Source organism: Cucumis melo, chromosome 10 (assembly GCF_025177605.1).
Source record: "Cucumis melo cultivar AY chromosome 10, USDA_Cmelo_AY_1.0, whole genome shotgun sequence".
NCBI lineage: Eukaryota > Viridiplantae > Streptophyta > Magnoliopsida > Cucurbitales > Cucurbitaceae > Cucumis > Cucumis melo.
Genome location: NC_066866.1, coordinates 27,046,762 through 27,070,392, shown reverse-complemented (window position 1 = coordinate 27,070,392; position 23,631 = coordinate 27,046,762). Strand labels below are relative to the sequence as shown.

Below are 23,631 nucleotides of genomic sequence, written 5' to 3'. Positions count from 1 at the left end.
CATTCTGTTTTTTCTTTGCCAACTCTAAGGTGAAGTTTCTGAGGGGGCGTTTGGGATGTAGAATAGTTTATTATAGTTTGTTGGTTATAATAATCTGTGTGTTGTTATAGTTTGGTTTATAATAGTTTGTGTTTGAGATGCTAATTACTTCGGTCAGTGTATTGAATGCATATTACTGTAGTATGAATTATAACAATATGTAAATTGAATGTAGGTTATTTTATATCGTATATAATTTTTTATTTTTTTGTACTATTATTCTTTATCATACAAATAATTACGTACATGAAATATCATTTTTTGGAAATATAATTAAAACTATGATTTCCGCCAATTTATATAAAATTAACTGGATTTTAATTTATGTTAAAAAACTATTTATTCTTTTTGTCATTTTCGGAGATACCTTAATTAATATGAAATTGTTAAAAATGTACTGTACGAATGAAATTCATGTCTTTCATTCATAAAGCTTCCTTTTTTGGAGGTACAAAATTGGTTCTAAAATAAAATATACAACTCATAATTACCCTACACTTCTCTAGTTAATTTGTTTAGTATTTTGATATTTTGATTTTTACTTGTTATGAAATAAAATTCCATAGACTTTTGTCACTTTAACTAATTTTAAAAAAATCATAGTTTTCTTTCATAATATGCTAACTTCAAAATTAGTATTTTAATCTTAAGTTCAATTACTGGAAAATTATAATTTTTTTATCAAAATATATTTGAGGAATAAAAAATTAGAAAGTTTGAATTTTGATTTTTATTTCGCCTCTAAGTTTTCTTCAGCATTATAATCTTTAAGTTTAAAGGACAATTTAAGTTTTCAAGCTAGTTAAATTGACCAACGAAAAAAAGATGAACATTTTATTAAACTAAATTAGGGATTTTACGCATACAGCCTAACAAGTTAGTTACACAATCTAATGAGCTATTATTTTACACAAAAATGTGGCCTAATTTACTTTTTTAGCTCTCCTTATATATATACACAGACATTAGCACTGGAGGTTGACCGGTAACGACAGTCACCAGAGTTGGTTGCCAGAAGTACGGCGGTGGAGTCACCGGAAGTGGTGATTGGAGACTGGCCGGCGATGGTCATCGGAAGTGGTGTAAGAAAGTTGACCGACGAACTGAACAACTCTTGAAACAAACACCAACTTAGAATTGAATGATAATAATGAGCGTTATTTGAAATCCTAATTCTAATCCCCAAATAAAATTAAACCTTACCCCAAACAAGGAGTGAGTTGTCACAGCCCACTCCGCCCCACTCCAGTCCATGCCCTGAGAGGTTCACCGTGCATTACATCAAGCATTCCCTCGAAAAAGAAGAGTGTCTTCTATCAACTTTCCTTTTAGTGTTAATAGTGAGAAAATGACTCATTTTGAGAAGTTAGTTGAGCTTGAGAGATTGGGTCATTTTGAGCTTCTAGAGACCGATCCTAGTGCTTTATTTCAATATGAGGAAGTACTGAAAGTTGAAAAGATGTCCACATTTATGCACTCACATTCCTAGACTTACGAAATCCCATATTATTTAAAATCGATAGTTGCTGATTGTGGTCTAATCTTTGTTTGATACTTTAACTGATGATTGCAATCCTCCCCTGATTTTGAACCTCTGTTAGTCTTTCTAAGAAGTTCTTTTATCACATGGGAGAGAGAGCAAAGCCTTCTGATTGATACTGTTAGCTTAAAAGTTAACTTTTTGATGTTTTAGGACAACTTTTTTGGTTTTTTCCATTAAATCTTATTTGGTTATTTTTCTGTTTTTATTTTAAATTTAGTATGGCAGAGTCATCTTCAAGTCATTCCGAAATTAAGTCAAGAATGACTATCGAAGATAAAACAAAATTGTTATGGCAACATGTGACAAAACATGAAAGATTGAGTGGTGGAGGAGGGAATTTTGCATGGCAATGTAATTTTTGTTGAGAAAGGAGGAAAGATTCTTTATACAAGAGTTAGGTCACACCTATTTAAACTGGTCGGATTTGGGATTGGGGTATGTAAGGTCACCCTAAAGATCTTGTTGACATACAAAGGTTAGAAGAGGAAGTTAAAGTTCATGTGGCAAACAATGCTCCTAAACAAGTTCCTTTACCACCTTTACGACATATGCAAATTGAATCTCAATCTTTTGGATCGAGAAGCATGCGTAGCTATTCATATTCTTTTTCACCAATGGAACAAAAGAAAAGGAAAGGAAATGTTAGTGCTCTTGAGAAGTCATTAACTTGGCACTTCGTGATCAAATAGATTTGGTAAGCTAGAATGTTTTATTCTTCGGGTTTGCCTTTTCATTTGGCTGGAAATCCACATTATGTGAATAATTTTACTTTGGTTGCAAATAATTATTTGTCAGATTATTTACCTTGGGGGTATAATAAATTGAGAACAAGTCTTCTTCAAAGAGAAAAAGCAAATGTCGAGATACTGTTGCAACCTATTAAAACTACATGGTATGCAAAGGGAGTAAGTATTATCGGTGATGGATGGAGTGATTGATAGAGGAGACCATTGATTAACTTTATGACAGTTACAAAAGGAGGACCAATGTTTCTTAGGGCTGGAAATTTCTCAAGTGAACAAAAGATAAATATTTCATAGCAAATCTGATGAAAGGAATCATAAATGGGGTGGGACATAAGAATATGATTCAAAAAATCACTACAATGCTGCAAAATGTATGGGTGCAGGACAAATTATTGAATTACAGTTTCCCGACGTAGTTCGGACACCATGTGTAACTACCTCAATCCTGCTTTGAAGAATATACGTGCTACAAGAAACATTGATAGTAATCAACATGTATTTGTTGAGTGTAGCTGAATTTCTGAAATTTTTGATAATGTTATTTTGTCAAACACTTTATCATGAACCATTCTATGAGACTAGCTATATTCAATGAGTTTGTCTTTGAAGTTACTTGCGGTGGCAGAAACACAATTCGCATCTACCATCATTACGCTTAGAAGATTTAAACTCATTAAGGGTGGTTTGCAAACAATGATTATCAGTGATAAGTGGGGATGCTACATAGAAGATGGTATGGTGAAAGCAAGACGTGTTAAGGAGTTGGTGCTTGATGATGATTGGTGGGATAAGATTGATTATACTCTTTCTTTTACTACTCCTATTTATGATATGATCAGAGATTGTGATACGGACATACCTTGCCTTCATTTGGTTTATGATATGTGGGACACCATGATAGAAAAAGTGAAATTGACAATCTATAAACATGAAGGAAACCACATCGAAGAATTTTCATTTTTCTATGACATGTTGCATCAAATTTTGATTGATCGATGCAATAAAAATAACACCCCTCTCCATTGTTTGGCACATTCTCTAAATCTAAACTAAGTCATCTTAGATCTATATTTTATTTTATCAATTCCTAAACACACCCTAAAGTTTGGTCTATTTTAAAATTTTATTTAGGTATTGTAGCGTACAATGGCTTCAAGAAGACAAGTCTCGAGTCCTACCACATCAAGACTTAGAAGTATCAAGAGAGAGGTTGAAGTGTATTAAGAAATATTTTAGTTCAGAGGATGAGCACCCAAAAGTGAATGTTGAACTTGCCAATTTCGCTACAATGTCTGAATAGTTTGCTGAACATGATTCCATAGTAGATATGATATGCCTCTGCAAAGTTGGTGGGCCATCCATGGTGCCTTTACTCCAACTTTACAATCACTAGCTATGAAGTTACTTGTTCAGCCTCATCCTCCTCGTGTTGTGAGAGAAATTGGAGCACATATTCATTTGTGCACCCCATGAGAAAAAACAAGATGACACTGCAACGTGCAAAAGACTTGGTGTACATCCATAGCAATCTACATCTTTTATCAATAAGAACTCCTAAATATCTCAAAGGAGAGAAAAAAAATGTGGGACATTGCTGGGGTTTTGTTTGATTCATTTGAAGATGCATAAATGTTTAATGTGGCTAGTTTATCTTCGGACGAACCAGAATTAGAAGCTGTAGATTTTATCGATGCTGGTGGTGAGGCTCAAGTTCAGGATTGTCAAGAGGACATTAGAGAAGAATGGAGACATGTTCTTTGATTTTATTTTGTAGTTTTGTAGTTTTGTACCTTTTGTTGTGTTGAACAAACTACTAAAACTTGTTATGTCCTGTGGCTCTAAACTTTTGTTATTTTGATGTTTTTAATTAGAATATATGCTTGACATATATATAATCTTTTTACTAAAAAATTGACTTGTCCTTGACGTGTCGTGTCCTACTTTTTTGGAAATTAGCACGTCGCCGTTTCGGTGTCGCGTGTTGGTGTTTGTGCTTCCTAGGATTTATTTTCGTTTTCATGATTTTTCATGGAGGGTAAAGAACTTTGGGGAATAATTTATTTGGGTTGGATAGTTTCGAAGCAGCCGATTGCCTCTTCTTGGTGTTCCCCTTCCCTTTTAAATTAAACCATGTGGCAAAATTTCAGTTTGAAGTGGGCGCTTTTTGACGATGTTTAAATTTTCTTTGTATTAAGCTCTTTACTTTACTAGTGTTTCAATTCTTTGTTGCTTTGGTTCTTTCGTTGTTTCTCCTTTGTGATCATTTGTAGGTCATTTTCATATTTGTATTGCCTGAGTTCATTTTTGTTTAGTTTGTTTGGATGATATTGTCTTTTTCTTATTTTGCTCTTAGTATAATACTCTTGTACGTTGAGCATCGATCTCTTTTATTATTAATAAAGAGGCTTGTCTCCGTTTTAAAAAAATAAATGTTGCAAATTTGCTGGAAGATTACAATTCTTTTGGATCATGCCTAGGCCTTGTTCCCCGTAATTTGGTTTGATATTTATGAACAAGCTTTTCAAGTTTAGCTCCTTTGGAGTTGGCCCGTCTCAAATCTATTCCATTATTTTGCTGACTCCTCTATTCACCTTTATTTATTATTTGGGATGTCATCTGGAATTGGAGTACCCCCATCTCGATCTCTACTAATTGGATATAGTACTAGGTGAAATATGTCCTCTGTCCATGTTGTAAATCTTTATCATTATAGATGTCCATCTAGGTCTATCATGGTCTATCACTAATAGAAACTAAAATTTTGCTACATTTGTAAATAAGTTAGCTTATTTTGCTATATTTGAAAACATCACAAATAATAAATAATAATAATAATAATAATTGTAAGCTTAGTATCCAGTAAACCACTTATGTATATCTATCTATGTATGTAAGCCTATTTTACTATATAAAAATAGATCAAATCATAAATTTTGATTATTCATATATGAAGCATATCTTAGGTTGCTGCATGGGATGCAAACTTAGTGACTCCACATAAACGAATGGGGAATGCAGGCATCAATCTGGAATCCCTTTGTGATGGTGAGGACTGATTTAAAATTTCTTACTTTTCACATTTTGGAATTGAAGTATTAATATATTCTACGACTATTTTTGGAAGATCATTGGCCAGGGGAGAGGGCTCTTTGTGGGTTGTTTCCTTGGTTATATCATTTGTCTTCTCTCAAAATCATTTTGTTGCTGACTTTTAGTGTGGTTTGGGGGTTCTTGTTTCTTTCCTTCGGGTTCCATTGAGCTCTTTTTGATAGGGGAATGATGGATGTGGCTGCTCTTCCTTTTTTATTTGAGAGTCACCTCTTTAGAATCGGAGGAAGGGATGTAGAAGTTTGGAGCTCTAATCCTTTGGAAGGGTTCTCGTGCAAGTCTTTCTTTTGATCCCTGGTTGATCTTTCTCCCTTAGGTGTGTCGGTCGTTTCAATGCTTTGGAAGATTAAGGTTCCTAGAATGTTAGATTCTTTACTTGGTAGGTTCTTAATGACCGTATTAGTCCGTTGGATACGCTTATTTGGAAGTTGCCGTTGTTGGTTTGGCCTTTTTGTTATACTTCTCTGTTAGACCTCCTTATATTAAGTTTGTATATAAGAGAAGAAATAAAAAATAAATACTGTTAGTAGGTTAAGTAGTTAAGAGTTGGTTAGAGTCAGTCGGTTATGGGTTAGTATGAATACTGTTAGAAAGGTGGAAAAGGGCATGAGAGAATTGAGTAAGAAGTGGCTGTTGATTCTAGAGAGGAACAACAGAGATTGTTATGCGAATTGAGTTTCTCTCAATTCGATTAATAATTCCATATTGAAATAAAGTCAAATTTCATACCAAAGGTGGAGTTCCATCATTTTTGGTATCAGAGCCTTTGAAATCTGGGAGCAAAATGGTGCAAACAAGGATTGAAGAGAGGCTGGAGTAGATCGATCAAGAGATCCTCGCAATGAAGAAAGAAATAATGAAAGTGCCAGCGATCGAATCAAGCCTAAGCGAAATATCAAGAAATCTGGAGCTGATGCGACTGCAATTCGATAAACATCAACATATGTTATTATTAGTGATGGAATCTGTGATGCACGAATCCGTATTTGCAAAAGGAAAGGAGAAGGAAGAGTCGACCAGCAAATCGGCCGATAATGAGCGAATCGCCGAAAATGGCCGAAATGAGAGAAAAGCCGAGAACGATGATACTACGGCGGACCGGAGAAAATTCAAAAAGGTTGAAATGTCGGTTTTCTCAGGAGAAGATCCTGACTCATGGCTATTCCGAGCAAAGAGGTATTTTCAAATTCACAAACTCACTGAATCCAAAAAAATGCTCATTTCTACTATAAGTTTTGATGGCCCCGTTTTAAACTGGTATCGATCGCAAGAAGAGAGGGATAAATTTCTTAGTTGGGCTAATTTGAAGGAAAGACTGTTAATCCGCTTTAGATCTAGTAGAGATGGAACTCTGTTAGGCAAATTTCTTTGAATTAAGCAAGAAACAATTGTCGAAGCATATCGAAACCTATTCGATAAGCTGGTAGCTCCGCTATTTGATGTGCAAGAAAACGTAGTTGAAGACACCTTCATGAATGGGCTGCTGCCTTGGATTAGAGCAGAGGTTGCATTCTGCCGTCCGAAAGGATTAGCGGAAATGATGCAGATGGCTCAATTAGTTGAGAACAGGGAGATTATTAGAAATGAAACGAATTTGAATAATTCTTTTGGCGGGAAAAATTCTTCTTAATCTCCATCCGTAAATAAAAATGCGGTAGCAAGCACTCCAACAGGAAACAAAGAGAATACCACCTTTCCCATTCGAACGGTAACTCTACGAAGTTCCAACGCTAATGAAGTTAAAAAAGAGACGAATTACCGAAGGCTACCCGATGCTGAATTCCAGGCGAGAAAAGAAAAAGGACTCTGTTTCCATTGTAACGAAAAATACTCAGCAGATCATAAGTGCAAGATGAAAGAATTACGTGAATTGAGGATGTTTGTAGTAGCTGGAGAGGATGAGGAATATGAAATGATCAAAGAAAAGGAGCCAGCTGTGAAGGAGTTTATATCATTGGAGGTGAAGGAGAATAATCAAACTGTGATAGAACTGTCAATCAATTTAGTGGTTGGGTTAAACGATCCAGGCACAATGAAGGTGAAAGGGAGGATCAATAATAAGGAGATAGTGGTGATGATCAATTGTGGAGCAACACATAACTTCATCTCAGAGAAACTGGTTAAGTCCCTCCCAATAACCATCAAGGAAACAGCTCACTATGGGGTAATCCTTGGTTCCAGTACAGCGATACAAGGGAAGGGAGTTTGTGAATCAGTGGAAATTCAACTAGCTGATTGGAAGGTAATAGAAGACTTCTTGTCTCTTGAATTAGGAGGAGTAGATGTCATTTTGGGAATGCAATGGTTGCACTCCTTAGGAGTGACTATTGTAGATTGGAAGAATCTTACTTTTTCTTTCACTTGCAATGGTGAAGGTGTTTGTATCAAGGGTGATCCCAGTCTAACCAAGACTCGGATTAGTCTTAAGAGCATGTTCAAAACTTGGAGTAATCAAGATGGAGGGTATTTGATCGAATGTAGAGCCATTGAATTAAAAGGGGGCAGGAAACAAGAGGCTGTTGAGAAACAAGAATCGTCCTGGGCAACTAACTCAATACATAACATACTCAAAAAGTTTGATGATGTGTTTACTTGGCCAGAAAAAATGCCACCAAGGAGGGAAATTGAGCATCAAATTCACCTCAAAGGGGGTACTGATCCCATTAATGTTAGACCGTACAGATATAGTTTCCACCAGAAGGCCGAAATGGAGAAATTGGTGGAAGAAATGTTGATGTCAGGGGTAATCCGGCCAAGTAAAAGCCCATTCTCCGGCCTGGTATTGCTTGTTAAAAAAAAGGATGGTAGTTGGAGATTTTGTGTAGACTACCGAGCAATCAATAATGTCACAATTTCGGACAAGTTTCCAATCCCAGTTGTAGAAGAGCTTTTTGATGAGTTTAACGGAGCCAGCCTATTCTCCAAATAGACCTTAAATCGGGGTATCATTAGATAAGAATGGTGGAGAAGGATATTCCGAAAACAGCAGTTAGAACTCATGAGGGACATTATGAGTACCTCGTCATGCCGTTTGGGTTGACAAATGCACCTGCCACCTTCCAAGCTTTGATGAATATTGGTTTCAAACCTTATCTGAGGAAGTTTGTCTTGGTATTTTTTGATGACAGATTGGTTTACAGCAAGAATGAAGATGATCATGTAGTTCACTTGGGTAAAGTCCTTTCTTCCTTGAGGGAGCACTCATTATATGCTAATAAGAAGAAGTGTAGCTTTGCACAACTGAAGGTTGAGTATCTGGGACACATTATATCAGGAGGGGGAGTTGAGGTAGACCCGAAAAGATTCGTTCTATTGCTGATTGCCAACACCAACGAAGGTTAGAGAAATCTGAGGGTTTCTTGGATTAATTGGCTATTATAGGCACTTTGTTAAGCATTATGGCTCTATAGCGGCACCATTGATCCAATTGCTCAAGAAAGGAGGTTTTGTGTGGAATAAAGAGGCCGAGGAGGCATTTGAACGATTGAAGAGTGCCATGATCTCATTGCCAGTATTAGCTCTTCCAAACTTTGAACGACCATTCGAGATAGAAACAGATGCTTCCAGAGTTGGGGTAGGCGTTGTGTTGACACAGATGAACAAGCCTATTGCATTTTATAGTCATACATTGCTATGAGGGATAGGGCAAAACCAGTTTATGAAAGAGAACTGATGGCTGTAGTGCTTGCAGTCCAACGATGGCGTCCATACCTCTTGGGGGCGAGATTTGTGGTTAAAACTGATCAGAAATCACCCAAGTTCCTCTTAGAACAGAGAGCAATTCAACCACAATATCAGAAATGGGTAGCCAAGTTGCTCGGATATTCATTTGAAGTGATATATAAACCGGGTTTGGAAAACAAGGCAGCTGACGCATTGTCAAGGAAACCTATGGAGATAATGAATTGTGGAATGTCGGCCCCTACCCTAGTAGATCTGACTACTATCAAAGAAGAAGTAGAAAAGGATGAGATGTTACAGAAGACTATTGCGAAGGAGCAAACAGATACGACTCGGAGGAATATTAAATTTCTCACAGAAAAATGGTATGTGGCATTATAAGGATCGCCTGGTTTTGTCAAAGGCCTCGAAATTAATCCCAACTATGCTACATACCTTTCACGACTCAGTGGTGGGAGGACATTCTGGGTTTTTGCGAACTTATAAGAGATTAGCAAGTGAATTATATTGGCCGGGGATGAAGAAAGATGTTCAAAAATATTGTGAGCAATGTGTAGTTTGTCAACGAAACAAGACCGTGGCTTTATCTCTAGCTGGCCTTCTAACTCCTCTGGAAATCCCCCAGCAAGTTTGGAGTGACATCTCCATGGACTTTGTTGAGGGACTGCCCAAGACTAAGGGATTTGAAGTGGTGTTAGTGGTGGTTGATCGGCTAAGTAAATACAGCCACTTTATACCGCTCAAACATCCCTATACAGCCAAAACAGTGGCTGAAGTATTTGTTAGAGAGATTGTTCGACTGCATGGATTTCCTTCATCAATTGTCTCAGACAGAGATAGAGTTTTTCTCAGCAATTTTTGGAAGGAAATATTTAGATTAGCAGGTACAAAGTTGAATAAAAGTATTACATACCATCCATAGTCGGATGGCCAAATAGAAGTGGTAAACAGAGGGCTTGAGACTTATTTGCGCTGTTTTTCTAGTGAGAAGCCAAAGGAATGGGTGTGGTGGTTACTGTGGGCTGAGTATTGGTACAACACCACCTTTCAACGCTCATTGGGTGTGTCACCTTTTCAGGTGTTGTATGGTCGAAAACCTCCATCGTTGATATCATATGGGGCCGGTGCTACATCTAATTCAGCTTTGGCCGAACAACTGAGTGAAAGGGATACTATTTTAGCTGCTCTTCGAGATCATTTGTTGTTGGCACAGTAACAAATGAAACAGTATGCTGATATGAAAAGGAAACATGTGGAATATGACATTGGTGACTAGGTGTTTTTAAAGATAAGGCCATATAGACAACTTTCTTTGAGAAAGAAACGCAATGAGAAGTTATCTCTCAAGTTCTTTGGCCCTTATGAGATTGTCGATAGGGTGGGAACAGTGGAATACAAGTTAAACTTACCAGCTACTACTTCGATACACCCTGTTTTTCATGTTTCACAATTAAAGAAGTTTGTAGGAGACAAAGCTGGGGTACAGTCAACTATTCAGTTTATCAATGAGAATTTAGAGTGGCAAGCTCAACCGGAAGAGGCTGTGAAATACCAGAAAAATAGTAAGGGTGATTGGGAAGTTTTTATTCGTTGGAAGGATTTACCAGAACATGAAGCTTCGTGGGAGTGTTATGATGAAATTCAACGTTTGTATCCTACTTTTCACCTTGAGGACAGGGTGAATTTAAAAGGGGAGGGTAATGTTAGACCTCCTCCTATTAAGTTTGTATATAAGAGAAGAAATAAAAAATAAATACTGTTAGTAGGTTAAGTAGTTAAGAGTTGGTTAGAGTCAGTCGGTTATGGGTTAGTATAAATACTGTTAGAAAGGTGGGAAAGGGCATGAGAGAATTGAGTAAGAAGTGGCTGTTGATTCTAGAGAGGAACAACAGAGATTGTTATGCGAATTGAGTTTCTCTCAATTCGATTAATAATTCCATATTGAAATAAAGTCAAATTTCATACCAAAGGTGGAGTTCCATCATTCTTGTTGGAAGGCGGAGGAAGACTTGGTTCGTATTCTCTAACATTGTGGGTTTGTGAGCATTGTGTGGGATTCTTTTTTTCCAGACGTTTGGTTTTATGTGTGTTCACTATTCGTCATAGTGATGCTAAGGCTATGATTGAGGAGTTACTCCTAAATCCACCGTTTGGAGAGAGGTCTTTTTCTTTGGCTTGTTAGTGTGCGTGTGGTTTTATGAGTTTCGTAGGATGAAAGAAATTGTAGTGTGTTTAGGGGTGTTTGAGAGAGATACTAGGGAGTTACAGTCTCTTGTTTGCTTTCATGTTTCCTATAGGCATTATTTTGTGTAACTAGAGTCACTTTGTGTAAAGGGATCCTCTTTCTTTGTGTGGGCTGATTTTTTGTATGGCCATGTATTTTTTCATTTTGTTTCTTCATGAATTGTTTTTCATATATATGTGTCTTCTATGAATAACATCATACTTCGGATGTTTACGTATCTTTGTTTTTGAAACAGAGATAAAACTTCTCTATTAATAAGAACTCTGAGTACAAGAAGGTTATACAATAAGAACAATAAAGGAGTCTAAAAGATGGAACCTGGGGATCAGGAGGTGCAACTAGAGATATGAAGTAGGCTGACATCCCTTTAGCGCCAATCATCATATCCCGAGCATACAAAACCAAAACTTGCAAAAGTTAATTAAATGTCCAGCTTAATACAAAGGGCCAAAGACAATAAAGAACCAGAAGAAAACCTAACACCTGGGAAGGCCAAAATAACATATAACACAAAATTTATAAGGCTAAAATAGGAGCAATCCACCAAGACTTCAGAACACAGAAAGAGGCTTTCTGTGAGAAACATTTAGAATGAATAATCTGCAAACTGAATCAACAACTAAAATGCTGGTTGAGAGAGAAAACTGGTATTCTAGGGTGCGCCTCTTGATCCCTCTATTACACTCATTGTACAATTTTGTTTGTATAATTCTTCTCTTGTACTTTGAATTTTTTTTTGTTAAAAAAGAAGTTTGTCTCCGTTTCAAGAAAAATTATCAAGACTGGTACTCTATAATAAGTTTGGGATTTCTGTAATCCTTTTACTAAGTACTTGAGTTCTTTTGTTATCTAGTCATTAGAATCATGGATGTAAATAGATTTTGTATCGTTGTAAGGTTTATATGTTTAATTTAATGTAACCTATCCACTTAAACTTTTGGTTTATTGGTGATTAGACATGGTATTAGAGCAAGAGGTCCTATTATAGTTTTGACAAAGTCGTGGTGTGACTACCAAGCTATCCTTCATATTGCATCTAACTGAGTATTTCATAAACATAATGAAACTAGTTGCCATTTTGTTTGGTACCTTTTGGATATGAAAAGATTGGAGAGCAATTAGGAGAATTTTTCATGAAGGCTTTAAATGGGAGTTTTAATAGATTACCTTTGCAAAAAATTGGGCATGATTAACACATATATGTGAATATTCATTCCTATTAGTCTTTCGTCCTTACTATTTTGCGTTTAGAGTTTCCATTTTTCCCACACTGTGTACTCATGGTATGCATATAATATATTAAACTCTAAAAATATTTATGCACACACACTTGTGTATATTTAGCAAACACAATCACTTAACTTAATGAAGCTGAAACTATAAAACAAAATCTAGTTTCCTATTAAATAAACTTTTAACATGATTGAATAACCTTTTTTCTTTTTTCAAGGAAATGAGTCTCTTTGTTGAATTAATGAAACGAGACTAATGCTTAGCGCCCAGGTATCATAATTGTAATTACTTAGGGAGTTAGTTATATTGGTTGGTTATAAATAGCCGAGTTTCTTATTAAACACTGGGTCCATTTAGTGGGCTATTTTAAAAATCTTGTGGATGAATTCTTTATAAATGGAAAAATCAATGCCTATGTTCAAGAAAATTTCATTTGCTTGATTCAGAAAAAATTAGATGCTGTGCCGATAAAAGACTACAGACCAATAAGTTTTACACCTCTATCTTATAAGGTGGCGGCAAAAGTGTTGGCGGAATGGTTAAAGCTGATTATGGATTCAATAAAAGAACTTTTCAAAGTTCCTTTATCGGAGGAAGATAGATTTTGGATCCAATTTTAACAGCCAATGAAGCTGTAGAAGATTATCGTGCCAAAAGAAAGAAAGGGTAGATTTTGAAAATTGATCTCCAAAAAGCCTTTGATAGAGTGGATTGGGGCTTCTTAGGGAAAATGCTGTATGGCAAGAACTTTGACCCAAAATGGACATCCTGAATCTTAGGATGCTTGAAGAACACCAAGTTCCCTGTTTTTAGGAGAGGTGTTGGGAGCTTTAGCTTTGAAGCTCTATGAAAATGGGTTGTATGAAGGTTTTGTGGTGGGAAAAGAGAAGATCCACGTTCGTCTCCTCTAATATGTTGTTGATACTCTCCTTTTTTGCAAACACGATGAAGGTATGTTGCTCAAGTTAAAAGGACACCTTAGAGTTGTTTGAATGTTGCTTGGGGCATAAAATCAATCGGGAGAAATCAGCTCTTAGAGGTGTCAATGTGAGTGAGGAGAAGCTAAACTACATGGCCGAAAAACTAGGATGTGACATCGAGAAACTTCCTTTTATGTACCTTGGTTTGCCTTTGGGTGGATATCCCAAGAAGGAAATCTTCTGACAAACCTGTGATTGATTGCGTTCACAAAAAATTGGATAGATGGAAGAGGTTCAACCTTTCAGGAGGAGGAGGAAAATGCTATGCAAATCAGTCCTGGCAAACCTCCCAACTTACTGCATGTCTCTTTTTGTAATGTCGAGTAAGGTAGTGTCCTTCATGGAAAGGATTTTGAGGAATTTTTTTGGGAAGGCCACTTGGGTAGCCGAATTAACCATTTGGTTAAATTAGGAAGAGTTTCCTGCCCCCAACTAGATGGTGGTCTCGGACTGGGAGGGCTAAGTAACAAAAATACGACCCTATTAGTTAAATGGTGTTGGAGATTTATGGAGGAGGAAGAGTCTCTTTGGCGCCAAGTAGTCAGAAGCATTAACGGCAAAGAACCCTACAATTGGCATACCCTTGGAATATCCGGGAATAGCTTAAAAAGTCCTTGGATAGGCATCTCCATCGTATGGACTTGGAGAAAGGTGGAAGCATTGACCTCTTTCAAGCTTGGAAATGGAAGTTGAATTGCCTTTTGGTCTGACGTGTGAGTCAAAGAAACCACTTTTAGAACTCGTTTTCCAAAGCTGTTTAGAGTCTCCTTGATGCCTAATGGATCAGTAGCTGCATGGTGGGATAATTCTACCCTCTCTTGGTCCATAATATTTAGAAGACTCCTTAAAGAAGAGGAGATTTCGGAATTCGAGCAATTGCTTCATCTCCTTTCAAATAGGCCACTTTTAGATTCTATGAGACAGAAAAATTTGGCCTTTGGATCCATCTGGTAAGTTTTCAGTGAAATCTCTTGTAAACTACCTCACTGAATCTTCTCCGCTGAATAGAAAGACATATAAAGCCTTGTGGAAGTCCAATAGTCCTATCCGAATCAGCATCTAAGCCTCGATTATGCTTTTTGGGTTCTAAACTGCTCTTTGATCATGCAAAGGAAGCTCCTAAATAGCTCTCTTCTACCCTCTGTTTGCCTTCTCTGCCTCCAAGAAGAAGAAAATCTGCTGCACCTATTTTTCTCTTACTAGTTTCTTGATTGGAAATGATGACAACGCTAAGGGGGTGTCAACCTAGTTGAGATGTCTAAGTGCGTCCCTGATCCCTAGGCCTTTGTTTTTGTACTCTTAGTATATATCTCTTGTATTTTGAGTTTCTGAATATGAATAAAGAGGCTGTCTCCTTTTCCTAAAAAGATAAAAAAATAAATAAATAGAGGTAGAGGGGATGGAGAAGAAGAGCAATATTTGGTATATGAACTAAGACTTGAGGGTGATCTGAAGGTAGGCTTGGGTGTGATCTCAAGAAGGGGAAGGTCCAATTACTTCAAATCACTTGGTTTATTGTGTATTTATGTTATCTTTTATATTCAATATATTCGGGTTCTATCAATTTCTTTTTACAAACGGAAACAACCCTCTTTATTAATGATAATAAATGAGACTTGAGCTCAAAGTACAAGAGTATTATACTAAGAGCAAACGAATTAGGAGAGAATACAATCTAAGATGAAAATTTAGGCAACAAAGAAAGATGGGAACCTAAAAAATGAATTAAAATAGAAAAGTAATGAGCAGAACAAAGCCTAGATGAAAGACCTGTAAAAATCTAAATACAAAGAAAAAAGTCTCTCAAGAGGAGCCCATTAGAATATAAAACTTGCACACCCAAACCTTCAAGATGAGAGAGAAAGAGAAGCACCAAGTACAAGCAACTGGCTGCCACAATACTGTCTTGTCAATCCATCCAAAATGGGTTCTATCAATTTGGTATGGAACAGTTCTGGCCATGGAGGTTGATGAGGATGTGTATGGAATTCGTGAAGTTTGCATGTGAGAGGTTGGAACATATGATAGCTATCATAGACAACAGAAATGTTCCATTAGCAAAGGTGCTGGTCGTTCTAGTAGCAGAGGTTGTGGTCCGACAAGAAATGGTGATGAAAAACCTAGAGTCATTGAAGTCAAATTCTGATTTCAAAAGAAGCGAATCTAAATCAAGGGAAAGAAGGAGATCGATTAATTGGAAACAACTCGAGGAGCCTTAGTGCTACAGAAACTCAAAGAAGAGAGGCTATCAAATGTAGATTATGTTCAACGGAGTTGCAAAACTCCAAATACAATCAGAATGGACAAAGGCAAAGGGATCAGACATGATGACGAAGAGTTGACGTAGTCTATCATCGGCAATGTTTGCAAAGACAAAATGAGAAACATATTTTGGTAAGGTGCTGCAAGTTTTCATAAAAAAGCGTGAGACATATAACTATCAGAGATTATCGACTGCAAAGGATGCACTGATGGATGGAGTCGAAAAAGTGGATGCGTTGACCAAAGTGCCATGAGAAGCCGCATGGATAGTTGGTTCACACGAAAATAAAAAATAAAGAAAAATGTCGAGCAGAGATAGTTGCCAGCGCATGCAAGTGAGGCGAGGAAGAAGACCTGAGGAAAGTGCAAGTTCCGTGAAGAGGGGTGGAGAAGAAGAGAAGCAGAAGAAGAGAAGAAAAAGAAGAAAAGAAGAAGGAGAAAAAGGAGAAGAAGAAGAAAGAGAAGAAGGAGGAGGAGAGCTAACCATAATCACGTGGTTGACTGATGGGCTGCCTTTAAGGTGTCGGTGGAAGCCCTTGTTCACAAAGGAAGGAAAAGAAGAAGAAAGAGAAGAAGGAGGAGGAGAGCTAACCCAAATCACGTTGTTGGCTGATGGGCTGCCTTTAAGGTGTCAATGGATGCCCTTTTGTTCACAAAGGAAGAAAAGAAGTTGTACTGATGTTAATATTAGTTTTGGGCTATTTTTTTCATGTGATTCCTAAACAAAATGTATGTTTTTTGGTTTATGTACCCACACCTTGAGGACATGGTGGGTTTTAGGGGTGGGTAATGATAGGATTGGTATTAGGGGTTATTAGGATATCAAGGGCATAATAATAATTAGTTAGGGAGTTAGTTATATTTGTTGGCTATAAATAGAGGGAGAGATATTTGGTATACGAACTAGGGCTTGAGAGTGTTCTCAAGATAGGCTTGAGTGTGATCTCAGGAAGGGAGGGTCCAAGTACCTCGAATCACTTGGTTTATCATGTAGTTTTATTATCTTTTATATTCAATATATCTTAGTTCTATTATTATACTTCGTTGTTGTAGTGACATGAGTGAGTGATAGAGAGAAAGCTAGAAGAGAGAATTGTCTGCATAGTGTTGTTTTTGGTTCAAGGAAAGGAACTTTTTAAACTGACGACAAATTTGTCTCTTGCAAGGAAATTCGCATGAAGTAACAGTGGAGTTAGAAGGGATGGGTGGAGGTGGAAAGTTGCTACTGGAGGTAAGCTACCCTAGCATTTTACAGCAACTAAATAAGGCATGCTTGTCATGTTTTCTTAATGAACTGGTAGTTTGTAATAACTGCCTTCTTTAGGAGCTGTTCTATATTTGTGTTTATTTCCTATGTTTAAAACTCAAGAGGTAAAGTTTCTTTTCTTTCTATCTTTTGGCCTTTTAGATTTGGGTGGGATAACAAACTTTTAAGGGGGCGTTTGGGGGAAGGGTTGGGTTATGGGGGGTTAGGGTTATGTAATCCAACCCTCGTTTGAGGGAAGGGTTATGTAACCCTAGTTTTAGCCCCTCAACCCTTCTTCAACACTTCTTAACCCTTCTTCAACTTTTCCTCAATCATTCTTCAACACTTCTTCAACTTTTCCTTAACTCTTCTTCAACTCTTCCTTAATCTATCATAACCCTACCCACATAACCCTTCTCCCAAACACATCTTATCAAAACATTATCATAACACTTCCTTCATAACCCTTCCCCAAACACATTTTATCATAACACTTCCTCCATAACTCTTCCCCCAAACACATCTTATGATAATCCTATGTTTATCATAACACTAGGTTTATCATAACTCTAACCCTCCATAACCCAACCCTTCCCCAAACGCCCCCTCAAAGGTTATTAGTTTTTGTTGGATAATTAATTAGTTTTTGTTGGAGATGTGATGTTCTATATTTGTGTTATATTGATATTTGTTTCTCAATGGTGTCTCTCAGATCAAGTATAGGTCTTTTGATGAAATTGAAGATGACAAACGATGGTGGAGAGTTCCCTTCATTTCTGAATTTCTTCGCAGTAGTGGTTTTGTTTCTGCTTTAAACAAGGTTGTTGGATCCGACACCGTGCCTGTGCGTCAGTTTGTAGAATATGCTTTTGGAAAGTTAAAGTCATTCAATGATGAGTACCAATCAGATCATCTTTTGTTAAGGAAGCAAAACGATGAAGAGGACATATCTTCAAACATGCGAACAAATACCGAAGTCTCTATAACTGATACAAATTCTCCCATAGAGGGAAAATCTGATGAAGTTGAAATAAGCGATAATACTGTGGAAAGTGGACAGTCACTGAAAGAAGTGACACAAGGTCTCTTAGCAATGCAATTCGACAAACAATTTTGGACAAACTTGGCCGATGTAACAAGCCAAAATATTGTCAAGAAGCTAGGTCTTCCTGCCCCAGAGAAATTAAAGTGGGATGGATTTGAGTTACTAAATAAAATTGGTTTGGAGGCACGAAAGAGTGCTGAAGCAGGTTATATCGAATCGGGCCTTGCAACACCCAAAAGTCTGGATGTCGATCACGAACAGAAGAACATTAGAATGGTGGACTCAACACTAACTGATGTGAAGAAAGTAACAAAAGATCTATTAAGTCAAACCGAGTCTGTTTTAGGGGGATTGATGGTTCTGACAGCAACAATTTCTCAATTGAACAAGGAAGCACAGCTCATAGGAAAGAAAGACACTAAAGATGAGGGCTCAAAAAAAGTGGGAGAAAAGGTTGGTGGTGGTTCAGGGGATGGATCATTGTTGGATAATAGGAATTCTGAGGAAATGAAAGCACTATTTGCAACTGCAGAAAGCGCCATGGAAGCTTGGGCGATGCTTGCTATGTCACTTGGCCATCCCAGTTTCATAAAGTCAGAATTTGAAAAGTTGTGTTTCTTAGATAACGAGTCTACAGACACGCAGGTAAAGTATTTGGTTTTTGAATGGCGCTAATATTTGTAAAGTTGTCTCTAATTTTGGTAATTCAATGGCATAGCATTAGCAAATTGTCCCAATGTTATTTTTTCCATTCCTAACTGTAGGAGTCTACAGGTTGCAATTTGGCGTGATTTTATGCGGAGGAGACTAGTTGTTGCCTTCAGGGGCACAGAACAAGTAGGTTATTATATTATGTTGATATTCTGTTTCCCTAGAGTTCAACTTTCCATGTAATAAGTTCTTACTTTGACTTCTCCAGTCAAGATGGAAGGACTTAAGAACAGACCTGATGCTAGTCCCTGCAGGGTACTTATTTTTCTTTCCTTGAAGGATAATCCTTTGTCCGTTACTTTGCATATTTATCATTCTCCTTGTTTCTTATTGATGGATAATAATAAAGAATGTTGTGCATGGGATTAACCTCTCGAATAAAAAGCCATATAACATGAAAACTGTGGTAGTGCAGTTTATTCTGGTTAACTAATTTAAATCAAGGGAAAAAAGAACTATTGAGTTGAGATGTCTGGGTGCTCAGGGCTTAGGCGTAATCTCTTCATTGTACCTTATCTCTATGTATTGCTATTCATTTTCTAATGAAGAGACTTGTTTCTGTTTTCTTTCTAAAGGATAAAAAAAAAAAAAAAAACAAATTTCCCATTTCTTTGCACTACATCAAGTTGTATATTATTTGACTATTGAATCTCAGGAGGGCTTATTCGACTCTTCATCCTTTGGATTTAAGATAAAAAGACCCCCTCTTGCTTTTGAAGTTTGGGTAGAAAGAAGCTAATTAGGAGAGTACATTTTCCATTCCATAGTTGGCATAGTTATAACACAACTTGGCTATAATATTTCAGCAAGCAAGGACCAAAAAACGTTAAATGAGTGAGCATATGGATCTCTGAAGGCTTCAAAACTTATGTTAACAAATAACGTTTGTTATGTTTTCATATCAGCTTCAATTCACAAACTTTTAATGTCATCTATTTTCTCTTGACTTAGGTTAAATCCTGAAAGGATAAGTGGAGATTTCAACGAGGAAGTTCAAGTAAGAAATATTTTTATTATATTACTGGATATGTATTGTTCTGAACTCAATGCACTACAGTCTTCGTGTAATGTTTAACGATGGAGATCTGATTATTCCAGGTTCACAGTGGTTTCTTAAGTGCGTATGATTCAGTACGAATGAGAATTATTTCTCTCATTAAAAAGGCCATTTATTATAAGTGAGTCTGCTGCAATTTTTTTCTTTTTATAAGAAACAAAACATTCCACGAAAGAAATGAAAAGAAGAGACTGATGCTTAGAGGATATGAACTATAATTAGGAGTAAAAAGTAAAACTTTAAAAAGAATTACAAAAGACTAATAAAAGCATTCAAGTCTAAATGAATATCTTACAAAGAGAAATCATTGAAGGTGTTGGAAAGAGGTTAATCCTGTGGAGGCAGTAATATGAACCAACAGAAAACTATCCATCCAAGAATTACATGTGTCATAAAAAACTCTGGTTTCTCTCTAACCACAGTTCTTAAAGCCAAGCATTTGACTTCATTAACACACGATAATTGAGATCTCAAAGGTATTGATTCTCCCTTACAAGCTGAAGAAAATTGTGTTTGGTTGACGTTGCAAATTATAACCATCATGGATTGGTCTATGGGTAAAATAGGAGACCGTCTCAGTAAATGCTAAGAGTTCATGGATTCAATTCATAGTGGTCAACTACTTAGGAATTACTTTCCTACAGGTTCTTTGACACTCAAATGTTACAGGGTCTGGCGAATTGCCTCGTGAGATTAATTGAGGTATACGCAAGTTGATCTGAAGTTAGGACAGTCATGGGTATCAAAGAAAAAAAAGAACTCCCGTCTTAAATTGAAGATTCTGATTATCTTATACTAAGAGCACGAACACTTTAGTTTTGCTGGTGTGTCCATGTTCAACACTTGGATCCTCCGGTACTTGGTGGACTCCTATCAAACACCTGTTAGTGCAGCAAATGCATTAGACATGCATAGAACAACGTAAGACTTCACCTTGTTCGCATAACTAGGATTGTGCTTCTTTTGATGAGGAAGGGGTCTGGGAGCCTAATGTATGTTGGATTGCCAAGACTGATATTCATGTTTCATTAAGAAGCTTTTCATCATTATCAAAAAAAAAAAAAAAAACGAGCCTTGTTTCTCATCGCCTAAATATACATGAACGAAGGAGGGTTTTCCAGAGCAATCTCGCTTAACACATCTTAGAATCTGGCCTGAAGTAGCTTTAAATTTCATCAGCCTTGTGGAACCACTCTTGTCCATACCATCTCTAAGGAAGTAATTTTGAATTGGAAACCATACTAGTTCGGAGAGAGTCTTTATGAACCAAATCAGTTGGTTCTTTGTACTTTGGAGTATTTTTCTAAAATCTACATCTTCAATTTGAAAAAATCCATTTTTGAACTAAATACAATAGTAAGATTCGACGATCCTGCAACTTTCCACTTCCATTCTGATATTGATGAGGTCGTTTGAAGATTCGCTGAATAGAGTGAGTGGTGTGGGTAGCTTTGGAAAAAGGAATATGGCCCTTCTTGCAAAATGGGGTTGACGTTTTTTCAAAGGAAGAGGGTTCGTTGTGAAGACAAATTGTTAGAAGCATTCACGAGCAAGAAACTTTTGATTGGCACACAAAGGAAAAATCAGAGAATAGTTTGAGAAGTTCTTGGATTTCCATCTCTAGATGCTGGAGGAAAGTGGACAGTTTTGGACATATTAGTGGGTTGAGGACATTCCCTTTAGTATCTGATTTACTAAACTCTCTAGGATTGCTTTGTTGCCAAATGGTTCGGTTGTAGAACATTGAGACTTCTTAATCTCCTCATGGTCTATCATTCGTCATCGCTTGCTCAAAGATGATGAAATCTTGGAATACCAAGACTTGCTAGAGTTAATTTCCGGGAAGGCAGTGTCGGACAACCTAGACAAAAGGTATAACGTACAACAGTTTTTATTGGGGCATTCTTTGAGAGGAATTGAGGGACTGTTTGAATTAGTAGGGCTTTGCCCTAGAGTTCTTTTGGAAAGAATAATATATAAGATTTTATTTCCTAAATATTTCCTAGATCTTTTCCTTTCTTATTCCTATTGTACTCTATTTATTCTCCCTTTGTACCTATTGTATTTTGTTCATAAGAAAAATAATAAAAACTAAAGTATCGTGGTTTTTCTCCCGGTTCTCGGGTTTCCATGTAAGTTTCGGGTTTTTTTTAATTGCTTTCGATAAGGACATTTCATGACAAGGAAATGAGGTGGATAGATCATTTTGAGTCGGCAGCCCGTATCGATACAGCTTGGTGCTCACTAGATATAGACTTTGAAGCTTATAGCATTCAGGAGATAAGCTTAAATTGGGTTTTTTTTTTCCAGATTGTTAGACTTTCTGTCTTAATTATAATAGATAGGCTAGCTACTTATATTTACTTATTCTCAGCTGTAGTTTTGTTGTATCTTTGTTCCCTTAGGTTTAGGGACGGGTTGAAGTTGGACTCTTTTGCTAATTGATCTTTTGACGTCAGTAAATTTTTGGTGGATATGACAAGGGGTGCTGGGGTGTCAACCTAGTTGAGATGTCCGAGTGTGCCTACTAATCCTCAGTCTCTTCATCCGAGTGCTCCTTATGACTCTAATGTACTTTGAGCATCGGTCTTATTTTATTAATAAAATTTGAGACTCGTCTCCTTTTCAAAAACAATAGATAAAGGACGAGACACCTTTCGTGACATTTGATGTATTGCACCATGGGCATCCAATGCAGCCTAAGTAATACCTCTGGAACTCTAAATAGTCTTGACAAAATGTTGATCAATACTTTGAACTATAGTTTCTTAACAGATTACAATGGCAACAAACTTTGACGAAGATAAAATCTTCCGGGTCTTAGGATATCTGCACTCACGAGCATTATAGCTTTTCAAAACTAGAAGGGAAGCATCAAACTCAGTTCAAACTTCAACATGAAAATTCAGAAGTGAATGCAATTCAGAACAATCTTTATAAAATATTACCAAGTCATGCCAGGGCTTAAGGGATGACATCAAATAAATCTTTACTGCAGATGGGATAACTTTTGCTACCAAGATTGAGAAGTAATACGAGTTTTTAATATTTTGATTTAAATATCATATAAATATACATAGAACATGTTCATTTGAGTGGGGCACGTTTCCCTCGCCCCCAACCTGGATCCCTCTGGACATGGGTAAAAAAACCTTATTGTGAGAGTAAAAAGAACAATAAAGGACAACACGATCTTACAATCATTAACAATATGACCATACTAATATAAACACCGTAACAAAACAAATAGTCTAACGAACTCATAAAAACCCAATAGACACACCAAAAAGCTATAGCAGTTGCTCATGAGGAAAAACACAATTTTTCTATGCAGTATTCACAAATCGAGATGGGTTATTCATTCAAATCTTTTTTTGTGCAGTCTGTTTGACTTATATCCCTTTTCTTGCAGTGATGATCGTGCTGAATCACCAGTCAAATGGCATGTTTATGTTACAGGTCACAGTTTGGGTGGTGCATTAGCTACACTTCTTGCTCTTGAACTTTCCTCAAGCCAACTTGCAAGGTGAGTGTTTATACTTTACACGAATAAGTGGTGCTGAAACCTGAAGATTGAAAATAGGTCATGGCAAGAAAAGGATTATGGTTACTTAAATACCAACCTGTTAAGATGAGATATTGATGAATTAATTTCTTTTACCACATTCTGTACCCTAGTCAGAAAAATTCTTAATTAATTCATTTCAAGATTACTCTTAGGGACTGTTTGGGATG

General features: G+C 36.8%; 1 protein-coding gene across 8 annotated transcripts in view; it reads left to right on the top strand.

Moving 5' to 3' along the window:
- Nucleotides 1–23,631, top strand: part of LOC103499378 (uncharacterized) — a 57,010-nt gene that overhangs the window by 17,939 nt on the left and 15,440 nt on the right. For 7 of the 8 annotated variants that reach the window (XM_051091369.1, XM_008462375.3, XM_051091372.1 and 4 more), the window contains 8 exons: nucleotides 5,292–5,373; nucleotides 17,004–17,068; nucleotides 17,796–18,773; nucleotides 18,903–18,965; nucleotides 19,048–19,094; nucleotides 19,791–19,836; nucleotides 19,938–20,017; nucleotides 23,309–23,422. In XM_051091369.1, coding sequence (XP_050947326.1) covers nucleotides 5,292–5,373; nucleotides 17,004–17,068; nucleotides 17,796–18,773; nucleotides 18,903–18,965; nucleotides 19,048–19,094; nucleotides 19,791–19,836; nucleotides 19,938–20,017; nucleotides 23,309–23,422 — 1,475 coding nt within the window. Of the gene's footprint in view, nucleotides 1–5,281; nucleotides 5,374–17,003; nucleotides 17,069–17,795; nucleotides 18,774–18,902; nucleotides 18,966–19,047; nucleotides 19,095–19,790; nucleotides 19,837–19,937; nucleotides 20,018–23,308; nucleotides 23,423–23,631 lie in introns of all 8 variants that reach the window. The other variant, XM_051091373.1, reaches the window with a different exon arrangement.